Consider the following 17,523-nt stretch of genomic DNA (forward strand, 5'->3'; position numbering starts at 1 on the left):
GGGGGGGAGAGAGAGCTGCCGGGAGGGAAGTAAAGGCGAGGGGTGAGGGAGCTGAGGGAGGGAGGTGCGCCAAGTGCGTCCACGCCGCCGCTGACGGCTTCCGGTGCGCGGCTGAGCTGCTCGGGTCCCCCCTGGCGCTGCGACACAGCGCGCCGCTTTATCCCCCTCCCCCCTCCTCTCCCAACAGTTCCTCCCACCCTTCCTCCCCCTGCCTTCCAACTAGCTACCCTACCCACCCCTCCTCCTCCTCTCCTTCCCTATCCATGTGAAATGAGGGGAAGACGCCGACACAGTAGACACCGGTACAGCAGCGAGCAGAGGAAAATGTTAATGTAACCATCACCGCTTGACACCAGCAGCAATGATGATGCGTCTAAAATAAAACTGTAAACAGAATTTTCTTTTGTAGAACATCATCATCTCAAAACGGGCATAGATGAGCGTCCAGTAAAATTAGAAATGATCAAACTAATTATTTGTGTTGTTCTTTGTTGCAGGCTAACAATCGGGGATTGGTCATGGTCAACTTCTATTCGCACTTCCTGTCCTGCAGTGAGTTCTCCACGGTAGAGGACGCCGTCGGTGAGTTCAGTTTTAAACTTCTCTCACCCTTGTAATTTTTTCCGTGTTTTGAAGAAGAGAGGGACAGAAAGTTTGCAGATGAAAGACGGATTTTTGTTCGCCCTGTCTGCTTCCCTTTCTGAGCTGCCCCGTGACGTGCGGTTTTCTGTTGCAGCCCACATTAACCACATCAGGGACGTTGCCGGCGTGGACCACGTCGGGCTCGGCGCCGGCTTCGACGGCATCAACGCGTACGTTTAGCATACCCTCACATTTTTTATTTTTTTTTTTTTTGCCGTGAAAAGAAATTGACTGAGATGAAAAAATAACATTACGGCTAGACTGGGAAAAAAATTACAACCATGCCATGATCACAGATTTGTTTGTCATTCCCATTTCCATTACCAATACGTGATGCGACATGATTGTGAAAAAAAAATTGCCGATGGTTTTATTTTTTCAGTGTGTTGACGTGATGTGTTTCGCTCGCGCAGGACGCCGCAGGGCCTGGAGGACGTGTCCAGCTACCCGGTGCTGTTCGCCGAGCTGATCCGCTCGGGCCGCTGGTCCGCCGAGGACCTCAAGAAGCTCGCCGGCCAGAACTTCCTGCGCGTGATGCGGGAGGTGGAGAAGGTGAGTGAGCTGCGAGGCGGCGAGCGCCCGCCGGCCGCGGGGTAGGCAACGCGCCGAGCAGGCGTGCGCGCCCGCCGCACGTGTGGCCTACCCCGCACGGCGCCATGCTCTGGCGGAGAGCAGTAGTTGTTGTATTTGATTTCTTTTTGATTTATTCGTCGTTCAGCTTGAGGATTTTCCCCCTCTTGTTCCTTGTCCAGGTCCGCGACGCCATGAGCGAGAACAACGTGGGCCCGTTCGAGGACACGATCGCCACGAAGCACCTGCGCGGCCGCAACAACTGCACGTCCGTGCTGCACCTGCCGCGGCAGCAGCAGCAGCAGCAGCGCGGCCAGGGCGGCGGGGCCGGCGGCGGGCTGGTTCCATGATCAGAGTCGGTGCCGGTGACCGTGCGTCGCCGGCACGCCCCCAGCGAGCCCGCCACGCGCCAGTCGTGACCCCCGTCGTCGGCGGCGTCCTCGTCGGCGGCGTCCTCGTCGGCGGCGTCCTCGTCGGCGGCGTCCTCGTCGGCGGCGTCCTCGTCGGCGGCGTCCGCAGGGCCCTGAGGCAGGTCCAGCCCTGCCTGCGGCTTGCGGCGGGGCCGAGACCACACTAGGGATTTTAATTTTCCAGAAAATTATTTTGGGGAAATTTTTCAAGAACATCTTTTGTTTTCAAAATTTTTGAACCATTCCCTTATAATTTTTTATTTTATTTTATTTTTTCTGGAAATATTACAACATTTTAAATTTTTCTCTGGAAAAGTTTCATTTTTTTTCCGGAAAATGTTCTGATTTGGAAATCCCTAGACCATACCCCTCGCTCTGAGCGAGGCGTCGCGACCCCTCGCTGGTCGTCTCCCTAGCGCACCCCTCGCGCTTGGATGGAGTATCATCGCCCCAAACTTACAGACTCGATTCTTGAAGAAGAAGAAGAAAAGAAAGTCTCATTTCGCAGAGAAGTAACTGGGTTCGTGGTTGGTCGATCGCGGTGTGGGGGCTTATGCGCCAAACATAGACGATCTGGAGTGTATGAGTGTTTTACGGGGCTGGAGCCTTGCGTAGAGTAAGATTCTGTAGTGGAGGCTGTGGATCGTTACATTTTTCGTGCTTCCTTGTGGATATTTACTATTTTGTATTGCCCCCGGCAGTTTATGTACCAATACCCTCTTAAATAAGTGCGTTATGCATTTTCTTCTAATATGTGTACATAGTATTTATTAATTTCTTGTTCTACAAGATAATGTTGTAGATTATTGTGATATTGATTTGTTGATGATTACTCTCAGTGTGGGCATAGTAGACTCTTTCATTATCAATTTCTTAACTTTTTGTCTGATAAAGTCAAAATAATTCCCTAATATTAGCAGGCTGATATTGGGTCCTTTCCTGAATCCATATGCTCATTTCCCTTCCCCCTCAAACCACCTTTTGAAAACTTTCAGCCACATAATTTTTTAATTTAAGTAAGAAGGAGCAGCATGTTTGGACCAGTGTCTTTTCTTTCCATTGTTACTCCTCTTGTCTTCTTTGTTATTTAACATATGTATTACTAGCCAGGATTATGGTGAAATATTGTGTACATCTAGCAATAATAATTCTATTTACAGAAAAATCGTTCCTGATATTTTAAATCTAGGTAGTGGGCTATAATTTAACTAGACTGCTGTTGGAAAATCTCAATTGTACCTAACAGTTTGTGATACTCTGTTTGTTTTTAACTTTAGTCTATAATATGTTCAACTGTGCAAAATGTATATATGAGTTTATAGTGAGTCTAGCCTAAGGTCCCACTTTTCGAAGCACGGGCAGCATAGGAGATCGCAGGCGAGAGGGGGAGAGGAAAAGTGTGACCTTAGGCTAGTCTGCCTATAATGATAGATTGTTGTAAATGTAGTTAGGTAAATAAATTAAAGTTAACACAACCTGGGCTTCTTTTTTTTCTACCTGTTACCCATTGCCATCAGAAGGAACGAACCTTTTGAACTTGGCGGGCTTCTAAGCAATACGGAGATCTATGGATGAAGTTCCATCAAAAGCTAGAACAGGGGGAAACTGTTCTGAGAGTTATTTTAGGGGGGAGTGAAAGTCTCTCTGACATCAACGCTCACTGTCAAGAGAATAATGGGGTTAAAACAGACTGCTACATTACTGTCCCGAAGTTACCCAACCTGGTCTTCATGCCTCTACCTACCAACCTTCTTTTGTTTTCTGGGAGCGTAGGCGTAAGTGTTTTGTCTCTTGGTCGTCTGCTACTGCGTCTGGTGTTTGAATAAGTCTTTGGTGTCTTTGTCCACACGTCAAGGAGTATCGTGCTGCACTTGAAGGAAACTGCAATAGTTCATGACAATGGAAAAGTTTAAAATACACGACATATGGGTTCATTTCCCTTTCGTACCGTATCCCTCTCAGGAGGCATTCATGGCAAAACTGTTGGAAAGTTTGAATGGTGTAAGTATTTACCCTTAACCCACCGGTCTCGCCGGTTTCGAGTTATAAACACAAATTAATTTTGGGTCTTTTAACTATGACCATTATTATTGTCATTATCTTGATAATATTTATTCTAGCGATCTTTGCATGACACAATCATTCTTTCACAAAGTCGATATTTTATTATCAAGTGGTTTTAGCTCTGATCATAGACATTTTTTCAAATTTATCTCATCAATCTCTGTTCTTTCTAGGGAAAAAATGGTTTGTTGGAGTCACCAACTGGAACAGGTAAAACATTATGTTTGTTGTGCGCCTCTATGGCTTGGCTCGACTTAGAGAAGCGGTATAAGGAGATACCTGATCTGAGATTAATGAACGAGAGTGGCCCTTCAGCAGAAAATGAAACAACTGGTGATGAAATGCCTGTGTCAGGTCAGTCAGGTAGGGCTTTTTTTAAATTTAACTTTCTGCTAATCTTAAGGCATTGCAAAATTGTGTCCCTTATTGATTGTTGTTCCATAGATTTCAAACCTCCGAAAAGCCATAAAATATATTTTTGCTCCCGTACCCACTCGCAAATTATGCAGGCCATTCAGGAGTTCAAAAACACTGGGTACCAGCATCTCCGGACTACAGTCTTGGCATCTAGAAACCACCTTTGCATCCACCCATCCGCCAAAAAGGCGGGGGGTAATTTGGTATGATAAAATCTCATCATAATAAAATTTTGTGTATGAAATGAATTGACATCAGACTACATTATCTTTCACTAACTTCTTATTATGTGTTGTACCACAGGACAACAAGTGCAGATCACTTCGAAAAAAGACAAAATGCGATGCCCCCGATCCATTAGTCATTCCTGACATAGAAGATGTGCCTAAAAAGTGCCAAAAATGCAACTGTGACCACACTTGCCCTTTCTACACAAATTTTCAAGAAATGAAGAAAGCTAAAGGTGATGAGCTCGACTTTCCTTTTACCTTTTCAGGAGCTTTTGACCAAAAAACTCTGATAGAGAAGTGTAAGAAGTACAGTGTTTGCCCATTTTATATGTCACGACACCTCAAAGAAACAGCTGATGTCATTTTTTTGCCTTATTCCTACATTTTTAATCCACATATCTTGAAGGGCCTGAATCTTGATATAATGGTATGTACCAACATTTTTAGTTAATTGATTTTTATTATCATACTGTAATCCTTTAGAGCCATTTGGTTTCAACTGATTACATTTATTTATGGGGGTAGTTGGCAAAGCCCCTTAGCTATTTCATATTGCTTTGCTTCAGTGTCATTTGTCTCATCAGTATTTCTTGGTTCCAGAATGCAATCATTATAATTGATGAAGGCCACAACCTTGAAAAAGTGTGTGAAGAAAATGCATCATTTTCCATTCAATTCTCAGATGTTGATAATTGCTCGAAAGAGTTGAAAAACGCAAGTATATACTGTATACTTTTATTTTGGGGGGATCTATCTTTCTCATAACTAAAATGTTCACATTATTATTGTAGGCCTTAGAGTACACTGGTGATGAGAAGTTTCCTGCTTCTGTGAGAGAAAGGGACCTGCATGAACTTCAAGAAATTTTGGTGAAACTTCGAAAAAATTTAGAGCTTTTGGAAGCTGACAAGGCAAGAAATGGCCAATTTTGTATCTCCATTTTTTCTGATTCTGGCTTCACTAAGAAAGAGTGGCGAAGACAACTTCATAATCTGAAGGAAGTTGCACAGTTTTTTGGGGAGAAAGAACTCAAAACTGAGGGCATGAGAAAAATAACTAATGTGGTTACCACGGTTTTTTACTTGGATAGTGATGATGGTGATGGATCTCAAGAATCAACTTTGGAAAAAAGCTTTGTGCTTTACAAAGAAAAGCTAACTCCTGAGACCATACTTACTGGTGTGGAACCAAAAATATTTTTGTGGTGCTTTGACGCTGGAGTTATTATGAAGTCCCTGCAGAGGAAAGGGGTGCATTCGTTCATTGTCACAAGTGGCACACTTTCTCCTCTGGAGCCATTAAAAAGTAGCTTAGGTATCACCTTTGAGGTTGAACTCATAAATGAACACGTTATAGATACATCCCAGGTGAGATAGCTTCCATATTGCCTGTATTATTATTTAAGCAAATTACTTAGTGCCATGGATTTCACTTGAATATTTTTTTCAGGTTCTTGCTTTGTCTATTGGTAGAGTGGAAAAGGCTAGTCTTGATGCAAGATTCAATTACAGGTTGGTGTATTGTTTTTCTATCTATGCGGATTTGTCGAGGGATTTGTGTATCCTCTGAGTTGCGCACATTGTGAAGTAATTCTAATGAAGACATTTTGTATTGCAGAGAAAGAAACAAGGACATTTTGTATCCAGCTTTTGGACAATTAGTTTTAAAGGTGGCTGAAGTTTCACCAAAGGGCCTCCTCATTTTCTTTCCCTCTGGAAAAGTTAAAAAAGACTGTCTAGATAACTGGAACAACACTCCTTTCCAAGATTCCAGTTTGTATGATGCAATTGAAAAGCAAAAGGTATTATTATATTTTTATTGAATGATTGTGCTCAAAGATTTCTCTTTGTTCACAATATTGTAACATTTTAGGTGATTTATGAAGAACCCAAAAACTCATCAGATTTACCTGGACTTCAAAAAGTATTCTTCAAAAAAATTGCTGAGCCCAACAGCAAAGGAGCATGCCTAGTTGGTGTATTGAGTGGCAAGGTACAAAAGCTATACTTCTTTATATGTTCTTACCCTGAGTATTTCTTCTGCCTTGTGCCAAGATGATGTACAAATGTGTAATTTTGTCTCTTTTCAGGTGAGTGAAGGAATAGATTTTAAAGATGACCTGGGAAGGGCTGTTATAATGTTCGGCATTCCATTTCCACCCTTTATGGATCCATGGGTAAAGCATAAAAGAAAACATATTTGTGAACATCGTGGTGAAGAAGTAAGTTTGGTCCCCATATTTTCATCTTTTCATTTTCATCTATGATTATGATTACAAATATTTTATTTCCAAATTAACTTAAATTTGTTGTGTCTCTTGTAGGCTGATGAAGATTGGTACCTATCACAAGGAATTAGACCAGTAAATCAGGCCTTGGGGAGAATCATCAGACACCAAGGGGATTATGGAGTTGTGGTTCTTGCAGACACTCGATACATCATTGACCAAAGAATTATCAAAGAACTTCCTGGATGGCTTAAAAAAGCTAGAGAGGTTGTGGCATTTCCCCAGGTCAGCTATCGCTTAAAGAATTTCTTTTCCACCATCCCTTCAAAGGTAAGTGTCTATCTGGTCTATCTTCACTTTGAAGGAATTAAGCCTACTCTGTGTTGCCTCATGAATTTACTACCCATATTTGCAGATGAAGAACATTAAAAAGAGAACTGAAATTCAACAAGAAAAAATACGGGAAAGACACCAAAAAGAAATGGAGATAGAAGAACATCCTGCTTATGACTACCATGACCTTTCCAATTTAAAGATGGTTGAGACTAAAAGAAAACAAATTCTATCTAAAGAAATATTAGACCTGGAGAAAAAAATACAGAGTGCATCAGCTTTAACTCAATCGTTACTTGTAGAAATTGCTGAGACAAAAGTTAAAATTGGTATAAGGGAAGTATGCACTACTGCTGCGGACAATTGCACAGATTACGACTCCGATTGTGAAAGCACAGGCGATGGGGAGTGGGATGAAGCAATAGGACCCAAATGTAAAATGGTTAACTGAGCAACGATGTAACCAAAAGAATATTTGCAAATTTCAATATCTAACATTCTTTTGCTTGCATTTCAAGATTTTGTTATTACTGTATGCTTTTTTGTTAGTGATTATTTCAGTGATCAAATTAATTATCAAACATTGTTTGTTTTTTAATTAATCATCCTTATCAATGAGTGTAAAATTAACAACTGCCCTGCTTGAGTTCAATGTGGTTCCATTCCAAAGATCAAATTATATATATATCATTTTCTGCTTCATGTGAGACTGGTTTTAGAATTTTTTCATTTAACCTATCACCTCTGGCTCGATATGTTTAATCCACAGGTGGAGGTGGAGAAGGTGAGTGACCCTGACCCTGACCACGGCTCTGCTGTAAGGTGTTACCTCTATTATTACACCTTACTCTGCCGGCCCACCTGCGAGCGCCCGCCGGCCGCGGGGTAGGCAGCGCGCTCAGCAGGCGTGCGCGCGCGCCGCCCGTGTGGCCTACCCCGCACGGCGTCATGCTGGCGGGGAGGGAAAACCAGTGCCACTTGAAAGTTGTACTTCATTTCTGATTTATTGTTTGTGCGTTGTTCGGCTTAAAGGTGTGTCGCAACCTGCTGCACGGGGGGTGGGTGGCTGCTCGCGGTTCAACCGTGAAGTCAGCTGAAAACTGCAGCCTTGCTCATTAAATAGCGTCAGAACGAACCTTGGCGGGCTTGGAAACAAAAAGCCTTCACACAGACCTACAGATTGAGTTTGTTTTAAATGTTTTTAAGTCTGTTACATTATCGAGATCAGTAGTCAACCTTTCTGAAATAAACGCTTATGGTCAGAAGTCGTTGGTGTTGGGGGGTTTACATGTCGGCCGCCGTTCCCTTCCTCATCGTCCCGAGGTTGGCCAGTCGTGAGTTGCGTGATTCTTTTGTTCGCTTTGTTTTTTTTAAAGTATTTCTTCGCGTTCTTTGCGCGGCAAGGATAAGAGGAAGTGAGGAGCACTACAATATTTCATTATTACTCTTATCGTGACTATGGAAAAGTTTAAAATTCACGATTTGTGGGTCCATTTTCCTTTTGTGCCGTATCCCTCTCAAGAGGCATTCATGTCAAAACTGTTAGAAGGTGTAAACGGTGTAAGTAAACAAACCCCTGTTCTCTGGTTTCTGTGTAAATCAAATAAAAAATAATATTAATTCAATCCCCCATTAAAATTTTAGATTGTGCAAATTAAATTGTTTAATCTAGTAAACATGTATTATTATCAGTAGTGATTATTTTGGTTCTCTTCAAGGTGGATAGACACCTTGGTTCTCTTTAACTTTTTATTATTGTCAAATTAGAAATTGGTATGTAAAGTTGATTTGCATGCGTTCTGTTTATTATATCAATGCCCTTTTCCAAAGGGAAAAAATGCTTTGTTGGAGTCACCTACTGGGACTGGTAAAACCTTATGTCTATTATGTGCATCATTGGCATGGCTCGATTTGGAGAAAAGGTATCAAGAGATACCAGATCTCAGAGTCATAAACGAGAGTGTCCCATTACCAGACAATCAAACATACTACAATGAAATGTCTGTGCCAGGTAGGATTTCCTGTGTAATTTTCTGCTTATCTTGGATAATGTAAAAAATTTGGCCATCTGTTTTGATTGGTCCTGTTTGTTAAACCTAGATATCAATCCTCCCAAAAGTTATAAAATATACTTTTGTACCAGAACTCATTCTCAAATAATGCAGGCCATTCAAGAATTTAAGACGACTGGATACCAACACCTGCGAAGCGCAGTGTTGGCATCACGAACCCACTTATGTATTCACCCGTCCGCCAAACAGGCTGGTAGTAATTTGGTATGATATCATTATTCCATCGCCAAAATATGGAGTTTTTATTGAAATAAGCATTAAAACACATTGTGCTTTAAAAGTTTTGATAATTGTAGTATATTTTGTGTTGCAGGATAACAAGTGCAGATCACTACGAAAAAAATCAAAATGTGACGCCCCAAACCCTGATATTAACCCTGACATTGAGGATTTGCAGAAATGCAGAAGATGTAAAAGCGACCATACATGTCCATTTTATACTAATTTTGAAGAAATGAAGAAAAATAAAACTGATGAGCCTTTCATTATGGCTGGGGCCTTTGACCAAAAAAGCTTGATTGCTAAATGCAAGGAATACAAAGTTTGCCCGTTTTATATGTCGCGTCATTTAAAAGAGAAAGCTGACATAATATTTTTGCCTTATTCATACATTTTCAACCCTCATATCTTGAAGGGAATGAATATTGATATAAAGGTTTGTAAAATTTTATAAAGATGATTTTTTATGTTAATTCAAATTTAGTTGCATGGTGACCTTTCTTTCTTAGAATGCAATCATCATTATTGACGAAGGCCACAATCTTGAAAAGGTGTGTGAAGAAAATGCTTCATTCTCAATACAAGTCCCAGATGTTACTAACTGCTTGAAAGAGTTAAAAAAGGTAAAGTTACTTTTCCCATTTTCCTTAATTATTTTTCCCTTTAATGTTTTTACTCACTAAACAGTTCTTTTCCTGTTTACCAGGCTTTAGAATGCGTTGATGATGAAGAGTTTCCTACTGATGTAGAAGAGAAACATGTGCTTGAACTTATAAAGATTTTGGAAAAACTTAGACACAAACTTGAGACTCTGGAACCCAACAATGCCAAAAACGGTCAATTTTGTATCTCAATATTTTCTGAATCTGGTTTTACCAAACAGGATTGGCGAAGACTTCTTTATAATCTAAAGGAGATTACTCAGTTTTTAGGGGGAAAGGAATTGAAAACAGAGGGCTTGAAAAAAATAGTTAATGTTGTAGAGACTGTATTCTACCTAGATAGTGATGATTGTGATGGCTCACAAGAATCGACTTTGGAAAAAAGCTTTGTGCTTTACAAAGAAAAGCTCACACCAGAAGAGATACTAAAAGAGGTGGAGCCAAAAATATTTTTGTGGTGCTTCGATGCTAGTGTCATTATGAAATCTCTTCAAAAACAAGGTGTACATTCATTCATTGTCACAAGCGGGACACTTTCTCCTCTACTACCTTTGAAGAGGAGCTTAGGCATACCCTTTGAGATTGAGCTCATAAATGAACATGTCATAGATAAATCTCAGGTGAGACAACTCCCATCCCATATCCCTGCTGTGTAATTTTGTTAAAAGTACTGTCTTGAGAGCACTAATGTGGTGTGAGCAGACAGGTGATCAATTTTCCTCATTTTGAATCAATGGACTTAACTTGCTGACTCTTTCCAGATTCTTGCCTTGTCTGTAGGCCAAGTGGGAAATGCCAAGCTTGATGCAAGATACGACTACAGGTACCATTTTCTTATTCCTACTGATCACACAAGACTTCAGACGTTTTTTTCTATATCTTTATTTGTGGTAAACATATTTTAAAACCAGTTGGATTATTATCTTGTTTATTCCAGAGAAAAAAATAAGAACAGTGTATATTCTGCTTTTGGAAAATTAGTATTCAAGGTGGCAGAAGTTTCACCAAAAGGTCTTCTCATTTTTTTCCCTTCAGGTAGAGTTAAAAAAGACTGCTTAGATGTCTGGAGTAAAACTCCTTTCCAACATTACTCCAGTCTGTATGCTGCAATTGAAACTGAAAAGGTAATGTACTCTTCTTTAGAAAAACAAAACAGCAAAACTTGTTACTTTTTTATACCCATTTAGTATCTAAAAACTAAATTAAATTTAGGTAATTTATGAAGAACCCAAGTTGTCATCAGATTTACCTGGACTCCAAAAATTATTTGGTCAAAAAATTGCTGAACCAAACAGCAAAGGTGCATGCTTGATTGGTGTTTTGAGTGGCAAGGTACGAGGTTAATTAGTAAATTCCAAAAACTTTCACCCCATCTGCCCTTTTTGGCTAGCTTAGAATAAGTTCCTCCCTCCTCAATATGTTTCTAGGTAAGTGAAGGAATAGATTTTAAGGATGATCTTGGAAGAGCCGTTGTTATGTTTGGATTGCCTTATCCACCCTATATGGATCCATGGGTGATTCATAAAAAGAAACACATTCGTGAACATGACAGTGCAGAGGTAAGCCTTTTTACAATTATTTCTTGTTCCTCTACTAAACAATCAATAACATTTCAGTTGTCAATGTTTTTCTTTCTTATCATAATTAATGTCTTTTTGTAAGGCTGAGGATGATTGGTATCAAGCTCAAGCAATCAGACCAGTGAATCAAGCCTTGGGGCGGATTATCCGCCACCAGGGCGATTATGGAGTGGTTGTTTTGGCAGATGTCAGGTACATTTCTAATTACAAAATCATCCGTTCTCTACCTGGTTGGCTTCAAAGAGGTAGAGAGGTAGTGTTATTCCCCCAGATTAGTAATCGCTTGAAGAATTTCTTTTCAACCATCCCTTCAAAGGTAAGCCCACCTAATTTTCATGTGAAACTGTGTCTACTCCGCTTTCCTTTAAACCGGCTTGCCTACTAAATAACAATTTTGTAGATGAAGGACATTAAACGAAGAACTGAAATTCAGCAAGAAAAGATAAGGCTGCGACATCGAAAGGAAATGGAAGTTGAACAATATCCAGCTTATGATTACCATGATCTTTCTAAATTAAAAATCGTTGAGACAAAGAGAAAAGAGACTCTTTGCACAGAAATATTAAATTTGGAGAAAAAATTACAGGATGCATCAGCTGCAACTGCCCTGTTACTTTTGGAGATCGCTATGACAAAAGATAAAATTGGTCTAACAGAAACCACAACAACTGCTCACAACTGCACAGACTATGACTCTGATTGTGAGAGCACAGGCGATGGGGAGTGGGACGAAGCAATAGGATAGTGATAAAGTAAGTAAGAGTGCCATGACAAATTAAGCATCTGAAATCAGCTTTTTTTGAAATTCATCTATTATTAGCTGTATACGTATTTCAGTATTGTGTAATATTTTAGTCAAAGAATTAATCAGCACCAAATCAAACATGCTGATCAATGTGTACTTAAAATTTTCAGTTTTATCAATGTATGTAAAATTACTTTATTACCTATTTATATTCTTATTCCACCTTGATAACAAAGTTACATTCCTACAACCATTTTACTCAACAGAAAAAAACTTCTGATTATTTCAATATTTAATATATATTTATATATATTAATTTTATATGTATCAATGAGTGTAAAATTATTTACTGCCCTTCCTTAAGTGTGGTTCCATTCCAAAGATTAAATTATATAATTTTCTACATCATGTACAGTTTTAGAATTTTTTCATGAAACCTGCCACATTTAGCTGGGTGTGCTCGTGCTCCGTTCATCCAAATAGCCTCAAATAACACAAAGCCATGCCTTTCTTTTTGTTGGATTGCTGGAGAAAGGTGTTTTGGAATACTGAATCCTGGACTATCCTGCAGTACTGTTCAAAACGAACCGCCAGCAACCACCAGGCGCCGAGGCGCTGTTGGCAACACCTAATCCTGTCATTGCTTCTTTTGTTCTGGTCGTCGCGCAGTTGGTCACAGTGATTGTTTTGTTTACGTTTTGAAAACTGAGACGTCTGCTGGCTGTCTGCATGAAGTTGACATCAGAGAAGCAAGAGAGCTGCACAACTGCAGGCAGGCGGGCTGGAGAACATGGAGAAGCTAAGGTTAAACGACACGTGGGTTAAATTCCCTTTTGTACCTTATCCTGCCCAGGAGAATTTTATCTCCAAACTTCTAGAGAGTTTAAAGGCTGTAAGTAAATGAACTGTGCTGTCTGCTATCATTACTTTAATTACTTTAATGCTTTGTTCTGTTTTTGTGCAATTAGTACAGTTTTAGGCCTCTTTCACAATGTCATATTCTGTATCTTTTCCTACATGTTAATATGAATTTTATTCTCATTATTTGCAATCACATTTCTAGGGGAAAAGTGCTTTGTTAGAATCTCCAACTGGAACAGGCAAAACTTTATGCTTATTATGTGGCTCATTAGCATGGCTCGATTTAGAGAAAAAGTACCAGGAGGTTCCCGATCTTCGACTGATCAATGAGAGTGATCCTACATCTGATAATAAAATATCACTTGAAGAAATGACTAAATCAGGTAAAAGTTTATGCTGTTATTACCACTGATGGTGGTGACCCGTGACAAATCTTTGAGATTGTGGTTTTTGTTTTCAGATTTAAAATCTTTCAAAACCTACAGAATATACTTCTGTTCAAGGACCCACTCGCAGATAAGACAAGCTATTCATGAATTTGATAACACTGGCTACCAGCATCTACGTAGTACAGTGTTAGCATCCCGCAGGCATCTTTGTATTCACCCATCTGCCAAAAAAGCTGGAGACAATCTGGTATGGTTTTACGCATCATAAAGAATTCTTAGTCCACTCACTGTCAACTGTAACTGAATTTCATTTGTTTCTTAATGATTGTGTGTCTTAGGACAACAAATGCAGGGAACTCCGTAAACCTAATTACTGTTCAAACCCAGTACCTGAAGTGATTCCTGACATCGAAGATTCAGGAAGACAATGTGGAAAATGTAAAGCCGAGCACACTTGCCCATTTTACAAGAATTTTGAAAAAATGAAGGAAGAGAAAACTGATGTTCTCTTTACCATGGCTGGTGCATTTGACCAAAAAAGCCTTATCGAAAAGTGCAAAAAATATAGAGTGTGTCCATTTTACATGTCACGCCATCTCAAGGAGCACGCTGACATAATATTTTTGCCATACTCTTATATTTTCAACCCTCATATCTTGAGAGGACTTAAACTTGATTTAAATGTATGTTTTCTTTTTATAAATGTTACATGTTTCAAATCTTAACTAAATGTTTCAACCTACTGATGAAATTTGTTTTGTTTTGTTTAAGAATGCTATAGTTATTATTGACGAGGGGCATAATATTGAGAGAGTGTGTGAAGCAAATGCGTCATTTGATATGACAATTGTGGATGTTGAAAACTGTCAAGGAGAGTTGGAAACTTACAGCTGGATGTTGGAGAGCAATGAGGTATGTTTCTTTTTCTGTTATAGTACACATGGGTGCCTTTGTATCATGTTCATATATCTGACTTCATTATGAATTTTAAGGTTGATGACAAGCTGCTTGAACTATTACCTGGAGAGAAGTCGGTTCGTGAACTTGACAAAATTATGTTTAAACTTAGACGCAGTCTCGAGTCTATGGAAGCTGGCACTGCCAAAACTGGGCAGTTTTGTTTCACAATGTTTTCTGAAGCTGGTTTCACTAAAACAGAATGGCAAAGACAGTATCAAAATCTTAGGGATATTGCACAATTTTGTGCTGGAAACAAATTAAAAATTGATGGCCTGAGGAAGATGCAGAATGTAGTATACAATGTCTTTTTCTTAGACGCTGATGATTGTGGAAGCTCTCAAGAATTAATACTAGAAAAAAGCTTCCAGTTTTTCAAAGAGAAGCTCACTCCTGAAGATGAAGAGAAAAAGAAGGTACCAACATTTTCTTTCTGGTGCTTTGATGCTGGTGTCATTATGAGATTCTTACAGAAAAGAGGAGTTCATTCATTCATTGTAACAAGTGGGACATTGTCACCTCTCCCACCATTGACGAGGAGTTTAGGTATTCCTTTTGAAATTGAGCTTCAAAATGACCATGTCATCAGAAAGCCCCAGGTAGGATAAGTTCCGATTTTTGTTTTTTTACTTTCAAACATTCTGCAATATCTCTTTTTTATATGGTATTACAATATTTCAGGTTCTTGCTCTGTCTATTGGTGGGGTCGAAGGTGTTCCCCTCAGAGCCAGCTATATAAACAGGTATAAGAAGCTGATGATCAGGTGCATGTGAAGTAAAATTTGATGTGACCCATTTTCTAACACACATTAGTATTATTATTACAGAAAGAACAATGGCGAGACTTTGTATCCAGCTTTCGGAAAATTAGTGTTAAAGGTTGCTAATTTTTCTCCTAAGGGCCTTCTTATTTTCTTTACATCTGGTGAGGCAAAATTAGAATGTATTGAAAGCTGGCGAAACAGTCCTTATCAACCTGGTACCTCTTTATTTGATGCAATTGATAAGATCAAGGTAACAAGTCACTTTGTAGAAAATATGGCTGTATGTAAAGTATGAAATTATTTAAATATGCAATTTAACCTTTCAGCCCATTTACCAAGAACCAAAAGATGCATCAAAGTTGCCAGGACTTCAGAACTCGTTTAGTCAGAAAATTGAAGACCCTGGAAGCAATGGAGCTTGTATGATTGGTGTGCTGCGGGGAAAGGTTAAAAAAGATTGCTAAATAAGTCTCCTAACTTATACATTTGAGGTTTGTACTGATTCTCTAACATAATTTCCTTCTTCTAGGTGAGTGAGGGGCTTGATTTCAAGGATGACCTTGGAAGAGCTGTCATAATTTTTGGTGTTCCGTTTCTAAGTAGTGATGATCAGAATATAAAACATAAAGAGATCCACATCACTCGTAAGGATGGTGAAAGTGTAAGTTCAACCCCCTTTACCCTCTTTCCCTGGTCATCAACCATCACTGTTTTAATCAATTTTGTTTTAAGCAGGCTAGTAATGAATGGTACAGGTCTGAAGCAGTCAGACCAGTAAATCAAGCTTTGGGTCGCATTATCCGACACCAGGGGGATTACGGAGTGGTTGTGCTGGCAGATGTCAGATATACGGATGCCCAAACCAGTCACTACAGATACAATGTAAATCCAGATCTACCTGGCTGGCTGAAGGAATCAAAGCAAGTAGTTAGTTTCTCCCAAATTGGTAGTTACTTGGGTGACTTTTTTGAAGCTATTCCTTCAAAGGTAGGTCCTTACTGAAAACTAGACATAAATGTTTGTCATCAAGTCCCTATGATTGTAAAATCAAAACCACTTGTAACATTGACTTTTTTTTCCCTTTTTTTAGATGAAGGATATTAAAATTCAAACTGAACTGGAACAAGAAAAAATAAGAGAGAAACATAAGAATGAAATGGAAAAGGAAGAGTACTCTTCAAACAGTTTTCATGCGCTTGCTAGTTTGATTGCTGTTGAGAAAGAAAAAAGTAAAACATTATGTTCAGAATTATTAAATCTAAGGCATAAACTAGAAGAAGCTGGTGCCAAAACTAATGAGTTACGTGCAGATATTGCAAAGGTAAAAGCTCAGTTAGGTTTGAAGGAAAGTACAAATACTGTAGATGACAATTCAGACTGTGAGAGCACAGGGGACGGGGAATGGTTGGGTGATTCGTGGGAGTAGAAATCTGTATACAGAGTGTATACAGGAAGTGCAAGGTTTATTATAATTATTTTTGATAATTTATTGATTAATAGTGACATTTACTTATCTGTTAATATATCTATTTAAAATATATTGATCTATCATTGTAATCAAGATTGACTAAACTTATTATGCATATTACATACTGTTTTGAACCACTTTTGTTAATATAGCAGAAAATGTGGAGAATATATAGTTAAAGCTATGGCAGGAGTTCTCTCCAAACATAGTAATTACTGCAAAGATTTTTGTTTACTGAACCCTTTATTTTTTACTGAACCCTTTATTTTCCTGGAAGAGCACCAGTTGCCTTCATGCAGGCCCAGAAGTCCTCCGACGACACGCAGCCCAGCAATATGTCAAGCCAGCTGTGCACCGCTGCCGCAGAAGTGGTACTCTGCCATTAGTGAAAAAGAAACGATTAGGCTGGAGAGCGAAGAACAATACATTCAGTAATACCTCTTTGAGATTTGTCAACACATCGTACCAGGAGGCAGAAGATGACTGCCAGAACGAGCAGGAAACACTGAAGTTGGGCCATGGCTGCTTCTTTCTTCTTCACAGTGCTTTGCAGGTGCTAGCGTCCTTCTGATCAGAGCCTCCCAACTTTGGTTGAAGACTTATATGTGGGCTTGGGGCCCCATCATGGTGCCCCGATCACACCTGCTACAGGCCTGCAGGTTGTTTGTTCAGTTTCACACGGCTTATTTTTGTTTTTTCACGGAAAGTACAAGACTGGGGTGTTCACTTGTGCGGAAAAGAATTTCATTCTGGCTACGCTGTGCCAATAGTCAAAGGTTATTTGTTTAGGCCGTTGACACTTGTCACTCTCGACCGCGGTACGTACGATACGCAAACTAATGATGGCAGTGCAACTACAGAGGGCCCCGTCATGTCATGCCATGCCCTTCCCTGGGGGGTGCGCCCCCCCCCC

General features: G+C 39.7%; 4 protein-coding genes and 1 long non-coding RNA gene across 7 annotated transcripts in view; 4 read left to right on the top strand and 1 right to left on the bottom strand.

The window, feature by feature from the left end:
• Positions 1-3,097, top strand: part of LOC113201905 (uncharacterized) — a 167,512-nt gene extending 164,415 nt beyond the window's left edge. Inside the window, exons 10-13 of the mRNA XM_052266007.1 lie at positions 498-582; positions 737-812; positions 1,056-1,194; positions 1,395-3,097. Of these exons, the coding sequence (XP_052121967.1) occupies positions 498-582; positions 737-812; positions 1,056-1,194; positions 1,395-1,562 (468 nt within the window). The 3' untranslated portion in view covers positions 1,563-3,097. The remainder of the gene's footprint in view (positions 1-497; positions 583-736; positions 813-1,055; positions 1,195-1,394) is intronic.
• Positions 3,098-3,408: 311 nt separating this feature from the next.
• Positions 3,409-7,602, top strand: LOC113201880 (regulator of telomere elongation helicase 1 homolog). Of its 2 annotated transcripts, none has more exons than XM_026415843.2 (12): positions 3,409-3,623; positions 3,860-4,049; positions 4,131-4,306; positions 4,407-4,760; positions 4,934-5,047; positions 5,125-5,700; positions 5,783-5,844; positions 5,951-6,134; positions 6,206-6,325; positions 6,423-6,554; positions 6,657-6,890; positions 6,976-7,602. In XM_026415843.2, exons 1-12 carry the CDS (start codon positions 3,516-3,518, stop codon positions 7,342-7,344), a joined length of 2,619 nt encoding a protein of 872 aa, XP_026271628.1. In that variant the 5' UTR covers positions 3,409-3,515; the 3' UTR covers positions 7,345-7,602. The 2 variants fall into 2 exon arrangements, with proteins under 2 accessions (XP_026271628.1, XP_026271629.1); XM_026415844.2 differs by having other exon boundaries at positions 3,860-4,040.
• Positions 7,603-8,073: 471 nt separating this feature from the next.
• Positions 8,074-12,372, top strand: LOC113201882 (regulator of telomere elongation helicase 1-like). Of its 2 annotated transcripts, XM_026415846.2 has the most exons (12): positions 8,074-8,453; positions 8,724-8,904; positions 8,994-9,169; positions 9,279-9,620; positions 9,694-9,807; positions 9,891-10,466; positions 10,608-10,669; positions 10,784-10,970; positions 11,059-11,178; positions 11,274-11,405; positions 11,509-11,742; positions 11,827-12,372. In XM_026415846.2, the coding sequence occupies exons 1-12, from the start codon at positions 8,352-8,354 to the stop codon at positions 12,169-12,171; spliced, it is 2,571 nt and encodes an 856-aa protein (XP_026271631.1). In that variant the 5' UTR covers positions 8,074-8,351; the 3' UTR covers positions 12,172-12,372. The 2 variants fall into 2 exon arrangements, with proteins under 2 accessions (XP_026271631.1, XP_052121962.1); XM_052266002.1 differs by lacking the exon at positions 8,074-8,453 and having other exon boundaries at positions 8,743-8,904; positions 9,059-9,169.
• LOC113201881 (regulator of telomere elongation helicase 1 homolog) lies at positions 12,060-16,832 on the top strand. The gene is made up of 13 exons (XM_026415845.2): positions 12,060-12,178; positions 12,841-13,063; positions 13,235-13,415; positions 13,493-13,668; positions 13,760-14,104; positions 14,193-14,333; positions 14,414-14,977; positions 15,060-15,121; positions 15,206-15,392; positions 15,469-15,588; positions 15,672-15,803; positions 15,878-16,129; positions 16,233-16,832. The coding sequence occupies exons 2-13, from the start codon at positions 12,962-12,964 to the stop codon at positions 16,566-16,568; spliced, it is 2,598 nt and encodes an 865-aa protein (XP_026271630.1). The 5' UTR covers positions 12,060-12,178; positions 12,841-12,961; the 3' UTR covers positions 16,569-16,832.
• Positions 16,833-16,834: 2 nt separating this feature from the next.
• On the bottom strand, positions 16,835-17,510 carry LOC127749147 (uncharacterized). Its single transcript, XR_008010992.1, has 2 exons — positions 17,077-17,510; positions 16,835-16,986 (listed from the first exon to the last, which is right to left on the bottom strand). It is a non-coding gene; the product is annotated as an uncharacterized LOC127749147 (long non-coding RNA).
• Positions 17,511-17,523: the final 13 nt, after the last annotated feature.

The sequence above is a fragment of the Frankliniella occidentalis genome, unplaced genomic scaffold (assembly GCF_000697945.3).
Source record: "Frankliniella occidentalis isolate FOCC.00 unplaced genomic scaffold, Focc_3.1 Scaffold3, whole genome shotgun sequence".
NCBI classification, from domain to species: Eukaryota; Metazoa; Arthropoda; class Insecta; order Thysanoptera; family Thripidae; genus Frankliniella; species Frankliniella occidentalis.

Bases quoted from the DNA above. Each gene is read 5' to 3' on its own strand.
- LOC113201881 (XM_026415845.2), top strand. From the start codon at position 12,962: ATGGAGAAGCTAAGGTTAAACGACACGTGGGTTAAATTCCCTTTTGTA. The intron at 15,122-15,205 runs GTATAAGAAGCT...TTATTATTACAG, and splicing joins AGAGCCAGCTATATAAACAG to AAAGAACAATGGCGAGACTT. The intron at 15,589-15,671 runs GTTAAAAAAGAT...TCCTTCTTCTAG, and splicing joins TTGGTGTGCTGCGGGGAAAG to GTGAGTGAGGGGCTTGATTT.
- LOC113201880 (XM_026415843.2), top strand. From the start codon at position 3,516: ATGACAATGGAAAAGTTTAAAATACACGACATATGGGTTCATTTCCCT. The intron at 5,701-5,782 runs GTGAGATAGCTT...TATTTTTTTCAG, and splicing joins ACGTTATAGATACATCCCAG to GTTCTTGCTTTGTCTATTGG. The intron at 6,326-6,422 runs GTACAAAAGCTA...GTCTCTTTTCAG, and splicing joins TTGGTGTATTGAGTGGCAAG to GTGAGTGAAGGAATAGATTT.
- LOC113201882 (XM_026415846.2), top strand. From the start codon at position 8,352: ATGGAAAAGTTTAAAATTCACGATTTGTGGGTCCATTTTCCTTTTGTG. The intron at 10,467-10,607 runs GTGAGACAACTC...GACTCTTTCCAG, and splicing joins ATGTCATAGATAAATCTCAG to ATTCTTGCCTTGTCTGTAGG. The intron at 10,670-10,783 runs GTACCATTTTCT...TGTTTATTCCAG, and splicing joins GATGCAAGATACGACTACAG to AGAAAAAAATAAGAACAGTG.